General features: G+C 40.6%; 1 protein-coding gene across 1 annotated transcript in view; it reads right to left on the bottom strand.

Annotated features, from left to right (window-relative positions):
• Nucleotides 1-11,222, bottom strand: part of LOC110153193 (gamma-aminobutyric acid receptor subunit gamma-3-like) — a 217,846-nt gene that overhangs the window by 85,903 nt on the left and 120,721 nt on the right. Inside the window, exons 4-5 of the mRNA XM_020917072.1 lie at nt 5,287-5,378; nt 63-194 (exon numbers count right to left, since the gene is read on the bottom strand). Coding sequence (XP_020772731.1) covers nt 63-194; nt 5,287-5,378 — 224 coding nt within the window. The remainder of the gene's footprint in view (nt 1-62; nt 195-5,286; nt 5,379-11,222) is intronic.

Here is an 11,222-nt window from a genome sequence, read left to right as displayed (position 1 = left end):
TTTCCTTTTATTCCCAAGCTGAATCCATTTTAATGCCCTACAGCGTGACATTTCTTCCTTACCTGAGCGTGTAGAGTATCTTCCCATTGTTCCAAATCCGAAGCAGCTGATTGGGCGTCGTTATCCAATGAGAATCCGCCGTTTTCGAATTCCTGAATATCGTGTCCGGCAGCCAAATGAGCCCCACCATATTGCTGTAGAAAAAAAAAACATAAAAACATAGTAAAAGCGAATGAATTAACTCCAAAAAGTGTACCCCAGAGAAGCTCGTGTTCCAAAATACACTAGTAATAAAAGAGTATGCTAACACACGGAAGACAAAGCGCATTAATCAATTGGTTCCATTAATTATAGGCCCTCTTCCACGGAGCGCAGACATTGTTCTCAAATGGGATGTTCATGGAGCGAAAGAGCACAAACACAATAGTGACAGAAGGAGAAGAAGAAGAAGGAGAGATGGCTGTGGTTTATTAGTCTGAACGAATGAGGCTGCAGAGTGCTGAGTGGGGGAAAGCGTGGAGCTATAATTCAAAAAGGAGAACGATTTGGCAGTTGTTTAAGCGCTGGTGTTTCTGTTTTAATGTTGGCTGTGGAACGTTTCGCGTAGAGAATCCGCCGCTTCCTTGTCTCCATGGAGATGTTGTTGCTTAGAGTAGAAGGTTCGGAATTGAACATTTTCGTGGATCGGATATCGGCTTCTAAGATCTCATTTTGGTCGATAAGCGGATGTAATGAGACAATTTACTGGTCAATGTTGGCTCAAAATATAATATTAAATGTGTATTTTTCAAAGCTGTTGTGTAGTTTCAGAACACATTTGGATAATTTTTTTTTTAACATTATGCTGTTTGTATTTAAAGGAAATAAATGCAATTTTCTGTCTCTACCATGGTATCGGTCAGGCAGATACTTAAAGCCAAAATATTGACATCAGTATTGGAACAGAAAAAGCTTGGTCGGTGCATCCCTAGTTATAATGTTGTTACCTCCTCAGAAACATACCTGGAGTTGTTTTGTTTCAATCACACATGTCTGAGTACCGTATTTTTCAGACTATAAGGCACACCAGATTATAAGGCACATTAAACAAAACAAACAGATGATACTTGAGACTGATCTCCACCATCCATTTGCAGATTGTGCGTAATTCGCCCGGCCTTGCCTCCCTGTCTTGGTGAATGTGTATTATGAATGTGAATGTGGGTGGATAATTTAAGTTTGGGTTTTTATTTCCTACGAGAAGGACTCAAATATACATTGAGTAATAATGCAACTTTATGCACATTTGTTTACCTTTTACAGAAACGAAACTTAAAACCACCAATTAAAACAGCTCGCTCCTTGTGCGCTGATGTGCTCGGCTTCTGTTGGACTAAAGGACATGACTCACTTACTCCACGAGGCTCCTGACTCCAGTACCCGTAATGATCCAACAATACATCGAGCGGTGCGGCTTCGTAGCTTAACAGAGTCATATGAAAAACATTTTGTCAGATTTTCGAGCACCTTGTACCACATAAAATCGGTTCAAGGTCAGTCAGCACAACCAGAATTAATACATAAGGCGCACTGTAGATTTTTTGAGAAAATTAAAGGATTTTAAGTGCACCTTATCATCCAAAAAATATGGTAATCCTGTATTAGTCTGTCTACATCTCCAAAGCTCAAAATGCTCTTTCCAACTTTTTGATGTCATGACGCTGTACTTTTCAATCTACCTTTTACCTTTTGTTCAGTAGAGATTGAAATTTCCTTGACTGAAACGATCCAAATGATTCTAGCGAAGGTGTATGGAGTTTAAAAACACAGTGGAGCACTTCCAGTATTACCACATGACATCACAAGGGAGAACATTTTTCAGTTTGAGAGAAGAACTCAGCGTAAATATGCAGGATTTGTGCGTTAAACTTGTATGAATGAGACAAAACACAACTCCAGGTCTGTCTGTGATGAGAAAACAACATTATAGCATATGTCTCTGTTGCACAAGCAGTTCATTTAGCATTAGTTTAAGCGCAGTGGTACCAAATGCACACTGTGTAACTTTTCTGATGGAGGATGCGCCCCCTGCCTATCTCCATGGGGATGCTATTACTTTGTCTAGAATGTACCGGAAAATGCTGAATGCAATGGGGAAATATGGTCTTATTATACAAAAAGGAGAAGATTTAGCAATGGTTTAAGGGCTTGTGTTTTTGACTTAATGCACACCGTGTAACTTTCTGATAGAGGATCTGCCCCCTGCTTGTCTCCATGGAGATATTATTGCTTTGCCTGGAATGTTCCACAGAGTGCTGAATGGGGAAAATGGTGCTATAATTCAGAAAGGAAATAAAGATTTGGCAGTGGTTTGAGCCCACTGGTTTCAGTGGTGTTCTGGATTTCATGGTGCAACGTGTAACTTAGCTGATGGAGGATCTGCCACCTGCCCGTCTCCGTGGAGATGTTATTGCTTTGCCTAGAATGTTCCACAGTATGGCATTAAACTTATCTATCTTTGTTTCATTAGCAGCTGCTGCTATCAGTAAAGTTACAGGTCAGGTCTGTGGAGAGGCAAGCCCGGTCCCAGTAAGAATGCATTTTCCATTTCTTTTTCTTCAATAAAGACACCTGTGATAGAATAAGTGCAAGATAGATTTTTTTTTTTTTTTTTTTGGATGAATTTAATTCAAAATAAATGTTTTTAGTTTTATGTAATGTACCTTTTATGTACCTTATAGCTAAAACATAGAGTAAAATACAAGCATTTTTTGTTTGTTTGTTTGTTAGTTATTGGACTAAAATGAATGTGGGCTTGCATCTCCACAAACCTGACTCTCATTTGGCCTAGATGACAGCCTCTTCCTGCTTGTTTCCATGGAAATATTGTTGCTTTGGCTATAATCTTCCACAGTATGACATAAAACACATCTATGTTCATGATAAATATTCTGAAGAGTGGTTTTTAATAACATGTGAATTTTGAAATGAATTTTGGTCCATAAGCTAACTCAAAACAAAAAGCAGTTCTTTCAGTATTTTCCCTTTTGTTTACTAAAATCTTGTTAAACCTTTGTCTTTTTTCCCCCATTTCTAATCAAGCACGACCTCTCTAATCTCTCCTGATAAAACCTGATCTTGGGTAAACAAACATGGCGGACAGCAGCTGTATAACTAGTACTGAGCTAATACAAAACTGTGCCTCCATCTGCTTTGGGTTAGACGCCCAAACTCATGTGACAATACCAGCTGTTTGTTCAATCTCTTCCCAATTATCAAAGATTAATGAGATTTTGATCATTCTGAAAAAAAGTCAGTATTGATATAAATGAGGTCAATACAAAGCGTGGGATTCTCGGTCATTTCGGGACTTTTACAATGTACTTGGGCTATTTTTGTCTCGCCTCAGAACAGATATAAAGTGTGAGCAGCTCTGGAGGTCAAAACAAATCCGCTGTGTGCTGTCTGCGTCTAATTATAAAGGTGTTATATTGTTAGAGAATCAGGAAGTGTGAGGTTAGCATGCTAGTTGCTGTGGGGGCCCTATAACCTAAATTTGTGGGTTTTGGTCTGGATTTTAGGGGTAGGGCAAAGTCCTTCACGGGTCCATTTTTGGAGACCGCACCCGCCCGCATCCGCCCATACCCGCCTGCACCCGCCCACACCCACTCGTGCCGGCCTGCACCCACCTGTACCCACCTGTACCCACCTGCACCCACCTGCACCCACGCAGTACAGCACCACACCTGCCCGTTAACCTGTAATTGTATCAAAGTTAAATTTACACCTGTCCAGACCTGTTAACATTTCACCCCTTACCCACCCGTTGCCCGTGATAAATCGGGGTCATCCCATTAGTTCGACAGCCCAATAGGACTAAGGACCCAGGACTAAACCAGGAATAAACCAGGACTAAACCAGGACTAAACCAGGACTAAACCAGGACTAAACCAGGACTGAACCTACGCTGTGTCATTAGCAGATTATAAATATATACATGCCGCAACCGCAGAGCCGATCGCCCAGACTACACCAGGACTACACCAGGACTACACCAGGACTAAACCAGGACTTAACCAGGACTTAACCAGGACTTAACCAGGACTTAACCAGGTCTAAACCAGGACTAAACCAGTAGCGCAGCCGCCGAGCCGATCGCCAGGACTACACCAGGACTACACCAGGACTGGACCAGGTTTAACCCGGGACTAAACCTGGAGCGCAGCTGCCGAGCCGATCACCAGGACTACACCAGGACTACACCAGGACTACACCAGGACTAAACCAGGACTAAACCAGGACTACACCAGGACTACACCAGGACTACACCAGGACTACACCAGGACTAAACCAGGACTAAACCAGGACTACACCAGGACTGGACTAGGTCTAACCCAGGATTAAAACCAGTAGCGCAGCCGCCGAGCCGATCGCCAGGACTACACCAGGACTACACCAGGACTACACCAGGACTAAACCAGGACTAAACCAGGACTACACCAGGACTACACCAGGACTACACCAGGACTGGACCAGGTCTAACCCGGGACTAAACCAGTAGTGCAGCCGCCGAGCCGATCGCCAGGACTAAACCAGGACTACACCAGGACTAAACCAGGACTACACCAGGACTGGACCAGGACTAAACCAGGACTACACCAGGACTGGACCAGGTCTAACCCGGGACTAAACCTGGAGCGCAGCCGCCGAGCCGATCGCCACCGCTGATGGTTTCATGTAATAAATACACTAAAGCCTCTCTCAGCCTGGTCCATCTTTCCAGGAAAAGACCCGGAAATGGCACTTGTTTCCAGGGCAACGGACGCCCTGGATGCACGTCACCTATTTTTCTCCCGTTCATCTTTCATTTGATTCACCTGAGTGTCATCACTACCCACCCGCACACCCGCCCGTAAAATTCCAGAATGTTAAAACAATTTGCCTTTGGGTACTCAACCCGGTCCAGGACTCTGGGGAAGGGCAAATAGGAATAGGAAAAATCAAATATCGGATATCGGTAACAGCTCAAAGTATCCATATTGTACCTTTCCTGTATGAGATCTAATAGTTTTGTTGCTATGGAGGCTGGACTAAACCATTATTTCATTATGATTTGATTGTGATTAGACTATGATTTGTGTATGATTTGATTATGATTTGGCTGTGATTTGATAATGATTTGATTGTGATTTCTGTATGATTTGATTTGATAATGATTTGATGTGATTTGATGATTTGATTGCAATTTGTGTATGATTTGATAGTAATTTGATAATGATTTGATTGCGGTCGTCGGTTGGTTTTTACCTGTTGAGTGTGAGGAGCCTCATGCTGCTGCTGTTGTACCGAAGTCTGGTGTCCACCCAGGTCTGAGCGAAGATGATATCGATCTGGTACTCCTGAGGAGAGAGGGAGGAGGGAGAGAGGGGAGCGAAAGAAGAAAGAGAGGAGACAAGGAGAAAAAGAATGGAGAGGAAAAGACAAAGTGAGACAGAAAAGGAGAAAGAGAAGAAACAGAGAGGAGGGAGACAAGAGAGAGGGGGATATAAAAAGGAGAGAGATTGTGACAGGGTTAGAGAGAGAGTGAAAAAGAGACAAAAGAGAGATAAGGTACAAAAGGAGAGTGAGAAGAAAAGAGAGAGGGAGAAAAGGAGAAAAGGAGAGAGAGCAAAAGAGACGAGGCAAGGAGAGAAAGAGAGAGGTGGAAGGCAGAGAAAAACAGAAAGATAAAGGTGTAGGAGACAAGACAGGGGGAGAAAGAGAAAGAAAAGTGAAGAGAGGATGAGGAGAAGGAGGAGGGAGAAGGAGAAAGGGATCGGTCAATACTCGGAGTCTTTTTCACTCCACAGAAAGCAAAGTTCCAGCTGTGCAGAGTCTAGTCCAGTTCCTGTCATCTCCGTCTGTGTGGCCTTTTTACGTACTTGTACTTATATACTCGTGTACTTTCTTTGGTACACTTACATTTTAATAGAAAAAACATTTGCAAATTCCACTTTATAATTCGCTTGCCCTCAGCACATAATACAAACTGGAATGAAAAGCGTGATAATTATAAAAATCTATTAAAACTATAATAACAAGTCATTTAGTGTGGACTGTGGACTCATTTTTACAAATAAAATACACAATTCAAACTCAAAATGGTCAAAAAGCTCATATTAATGTTGAAATATGATAGAATGTGTCTTCAAAATGACCAAAGAATAATACTCTTTTGACACTCCAGCTCATTTATCTTTTCAACATTTCTAAACATAAAGCATAAAATGACCAAATTCTAACTATAATAATAACTCATTTACTTTAGACTTTAATGAATAAAATGTAAAATTCAAAACAAAAACAAAAACTCTCATATTAATTCTAAACTTCTCTCCAAAATGATTAATGCTACTTGACACTGCAACTGATTTATCTTTTTTTACAGTTCTAAATATATAAAACTACCAAATACTAACAAGTAGACAAAAGCTTAAAGGTACATTGTGTAACTTTTCTGGTGGAGTGTGCGTCAAATGCTTTTCTCCAAGTCATAGGCACTGTTGGGCAAATTACTTCAAAATTGTAATGAGTTATTTATGACTTGTCACTGTAATTTCAAAGTAATTTGTTACATTAGAATATTGCTGTGTTTAAAAAGTAAGTGTCGCTGATTGTCAAATAAGAATCAGCGAGTGAAGATGCTGAACTTTTGCACCATATATGGACTGAACCCAGGACTGAACCCAGACTAAATCAGAACTGAACCAGAAGTAAACCAGGACTAAATCAGAACTGGACCAGAACTAAACCAGGACTAAACCAGGACTGAACCAGGACTGAACCAGGAGTGAACCAAGGACTGAACCAGGACTGAACCAGGACTGAACCAGGACTGAACCAGGACTGAACCAGGACTGAACCAGAACTGAACCAGGACTGAACCAAGAAATGAACCAGGACTGAACCAAGAACTGAACCAGGACTGAACCAGGACTAAACCAGGACTGAACCAGGACTAAACCAGGACTGAACCAAGACTGAACCAAGGACTGAACCAGGACTGAACTAGGACTGAACCAGGACTGAACCAGGACTGAACCAGGACTAAACCAGGACTAAACCAGAGCTGAACCAAGGACTAAACCAGGACTGAACCAGGACTGAACCAGAACTGAACCAGGACTGAATGAGGACTGAACCAGGACTGAACCAGAACTGAACCAGGACTGAACCAGGACTGAACAAAGGACTGAACCAAGACTGAACCAAGGACTGAACCAGGACTAAACCAGGACAGAACCAGGACTAAACCAGGACTGAACCAAGACTGAACCAAGGACTGAACCAGGACTAAACCAGGACTGAACCAGGACTAAACCAGGACTAAACCAGGACTGAACCTGGACTGAACCAGGACTGAACCAGGACTTAACCAGGACTTAACCAGGACTTAACCAGGTCTAACCAGGTCTAAACCAGGACTAAACCAGGACTGAACCAGGACTAAACCAGAGCTGAACCAGGACTGAACCAGGACTAAACCAGGACCAAACCAGGACTAATCTTGGACTAGGACTTGGAATCTAGGACCGTCCCTGAGACAACCCCGAGTCTGAAAAAGTGCACAAAGTGTGGTCGGGCATCAGCTGTGATTATCCCCGCAGAGCGTGGAGTTTTGCGCCGGTTCTTTCCCCCACAGTCACCTGAAGGTCTACGCAGGCGCAACCCCGGGCCCTTCCCAACATTCGGAACCGTAACGATGGCGTTTCACCGCTGCTGATATCACCGTGATTTTAGCGAATTCGTATGAGGAAAAACGCAAAACCCACCACTTCAATCCAGGTCAAAAAAGCAATGTAACGCGTGTCCCTGTAATGCCTTATATTACTGCGTTACAGCAAAAAGCAATGCATTTCAGTAATTTGTTACTTTTATAACGCGTTACTCCCAACACTGGTTATAGCTCAGATCTGTGGAGAGGCGACCACGCTCACAGTCAGAATGCCTGTTTTTCTAGGTATTTTTGAGTGATTAAACCATCTGTAATTGGATAAATGTAAGTCAGAGCTGCTTAAAATCATATTGTGGAACATTCCAGGCAGAGCATTGATGTCTCCATAGAAACAAGCAGGTGACGGACTCCCAACCAAAAAGTTACACAGTGCGCCGTTAACAAATAAAATAGTCAAAAGGCTCATATTCATTTGGAAATATTATACACAGTGCACCTTTAACAAAATAAACAACTATTTTCTCACGACGTTCGAAAATAACCCAGTCCATAAACAAAAAGTCGCTCTGAGCCCGCGCACCCTTGTTTGGGAACCCCCCATTTTACATAACGCCCAAACTCCAGTATTGACTTCAAAAGGCGGGCCCCCCTCTCGTCTGCTCATTGTGTTTGAAATGGAAATGCAATGATACGCTTTACACAAACTGTTTATTTCAGCACATTTTCCCCGTACTCCCCCATCTCAACCCCAGAGTTTATATGAAAAACTCCCCTCTTTAAGTTCTTATATAGGTGATTTCACTTCATCTGCACACAGCGGGTTGCTTGTGATCATATATTAAAGGCTTTCCCTGTGTATGTGTGTATATTTGTGCCCGTTAAGTAGCACACAGAGCTAAAAGTGTGTGTTTTGTCGAAGGTATACAAACACTCCAAAGATGTAAATGCTCTGTTCCACATTGTGATGTCAAGTGGTAATACAGGAAGTGCTCCATTCCGTTTTGACACTCCATACACTTTCACTAGAATCACCGGGATACTTTCAGGCCCGGGAATTGCCAATCTCTACTGAACAAAAGATAAAAAAGTAGCTGTTAACTTGAAAACTACCACTACATGACATCACAAGGTGGAACAGAGCATTTTGAGATTTGGAAAAGTAGACAGACTAATAATAAACGATTACTCAAACGTGTGTGAATGTTCCACAGTATGAAGATTAATTACATTTATTCAATTACAGCTGTTTTTATTGCTTAAAAAAAAAAAAGAACATGGCAAACTGGGACACCTCTCCGCTGATCTGACCTGTAACTTGGCCTCGTGGCATCACTTTCTTGTCTCCGTGGAGTTAGATGCCACACTGTAAAACATTGGAGGCAAGCAATAAAATATCCATGGTAGAAAAAAGTGGATGTAACAATAATCGAAATATCGTGATATTGTATCGTCAAAAGTCTCACAATAATATCGTGGACAATGTCACAATATATCAAATTCCAAGTTTTATAGTAGTAACAGCTTATAAACATCGGAAACTACATATCCCATGATTCATTTCAGCACCAACAACACAAAACGATATATTTGTTAGTTGAATTTTTGGGATTATGATGGAAATAATTCACAGCAAAATCTTGTCAGGGTATTTTAAAAGCAAAATATCGCAATAAATATCATTCCGTGAGATGTGTATCGTGATAATATCGTACCGAGAAATTTGGATATCGTTACATCCCTCGTAGTAATGCAGAAAATGTAGTTTGTACCAAAAAGTCAGATTTTCCAACTGCAGTAAAAGTGATGTTTCTGTGCTAACCCCATGCCTGAATATATACAAAGATAATTAAACAAATAACTAAAAATACACACATTTTTCTTGTCAAATATGTATAATTAGTCATGAACATCAGTCCAACGTGTATTTTATGGGCGAGTAAATCCAATACGGACCATAGCTGACCCTGATAACATATACTGCATTAAAAGTCTATGTTGTTTTGTGCGCGCCTTCTCTCTTTAATGGCAGAGTATGAGCAGTCTGAGCTTTATAATGTCACCTGTCCATCACTCAGACCCACATACAGCACATAAAAACACTTTACAGCTTTAAAGACCATTGAGAAGTGTATCATTTCACTTCCCGGTTTGACATGTGCCGCAGATGTGTGACATATGTCGAGGTAATTCAATTTCAGCTGTTACCTGGCAACCGTGACAAGTTAACAAGGGTCAAAACTTATCTTAATTGCACAGTAGTTAGAATTAGACTAAAAAAAAGTAAATGACAACAGCTTTATTTTGTTAAAGGGTCAGTATTATGGTATGTTATGTTGTTTCATCATCACAAACAGACCTGGAGTTAGGGGCTGCTCCACTATGGAAAAAAACATTATCATGATTATTTTGGTCAATATTGAAATCACGATTATGCAAGCGATTCTTTTTTAGTTACACGACAAATTTATTCAGCATTTCTCTTTCTCTCTCAAAAAACAACACTTTGTTATTGATAATTTACGCAAAGCCTTCGAATTGAAAATAAATATAGGCTACAAATCTGTACCTTAGAGCAGTTTTGCGAAGTATAAAACATAAAATGAATAAAATATACTTTGAACATGAAATGATGCATAGAAAACCATAAATGTATCCAAAATAAACTATATATCCAGCTGTTCTACAATCTCTATATTTAAAAAAATTAAATAAATATACTTATTTATATAAAAAATATTACAAAATAAACTTAAATTTCAACTCAATAATATGAGTTTGGAGATTGTTTGACACACAAATCAAAATCGCAATCGAAATTTGATTAATTGTACAGCCTTACTTGGAGTTCTTTCATTCACACAAGTTTAACACACAAACTTTGTATATTTAGGCTGAGTTCTTCTCTCAAACTGAAAACACTCTGTTCCACTTTGTGATGTCATGTGGTGATACAGGAAGTAGGGATGCACCATTCCGGCTTTTTCTCTTCCGATACAGATGTTGATACTTTGGCTTTAAGCATTTACCGATATCATTGATACTACAGCAAAGACTGGAAACATAATTGATTTCTTTTAAATGCAAACAGCATATATGTAAAAAAAATAAAATAAAAATCCAAATCTGCTTTTTAACTGGATTTAAATTGGATTAGCTGAACGATATACACATATTTAAGTACATTTATTTTAGCGTTTTAAGCTTCAGACATGTAGACAGATTAATAATAAAGGATTACTCAAACGTGTGAGACAAAACACAACTCCAGGTACGTTTTTGAGGAGGAAATAACATTTTAACATGGCATAACGCTAACAGTGTAATGATACATGTATTTGTGCGGGACGTTCAGTTCGGTGCAGGGCTGTGTATGAGTGAGTTCGTGCAATTTGTATATGTTTACATTCCGCCGCTACATGTTCAGCTACACAGAAGCTCGGCTCTTTAATATTCACGTGATTGAGGCAGTGTTTCCCACGGCGCTTTATAGTTAGTGCGGCCGTCTTGACAACCCATTGCCCCCCCGCCT

The sequence above is a fragment of the Boleophthalmus pectinirostris genome, unplaced genomic scaffold (genome assembly GCF_026225935.1).
Source record: "Boleophthalmus pectinirostris isolate CB_2022bp ecotype Guang Dong unplaced genomic scaffold, ASM2622593v1 HiC_scaffold_11, whole genome shotgun sequence".
Taxonomy (NCBI): Eukaryota; Metazoa; Chordata; class Actinopteri; order Gobiiformes; family Gobiidae; genus Boleophthalmus; species Boleophthalmus pectinirostris.
The sequence above is the reverse complement of the archived record's forward strand: the minus strand, read 5'-3'. Positions and strand labels throughout refer to the sequence as shown.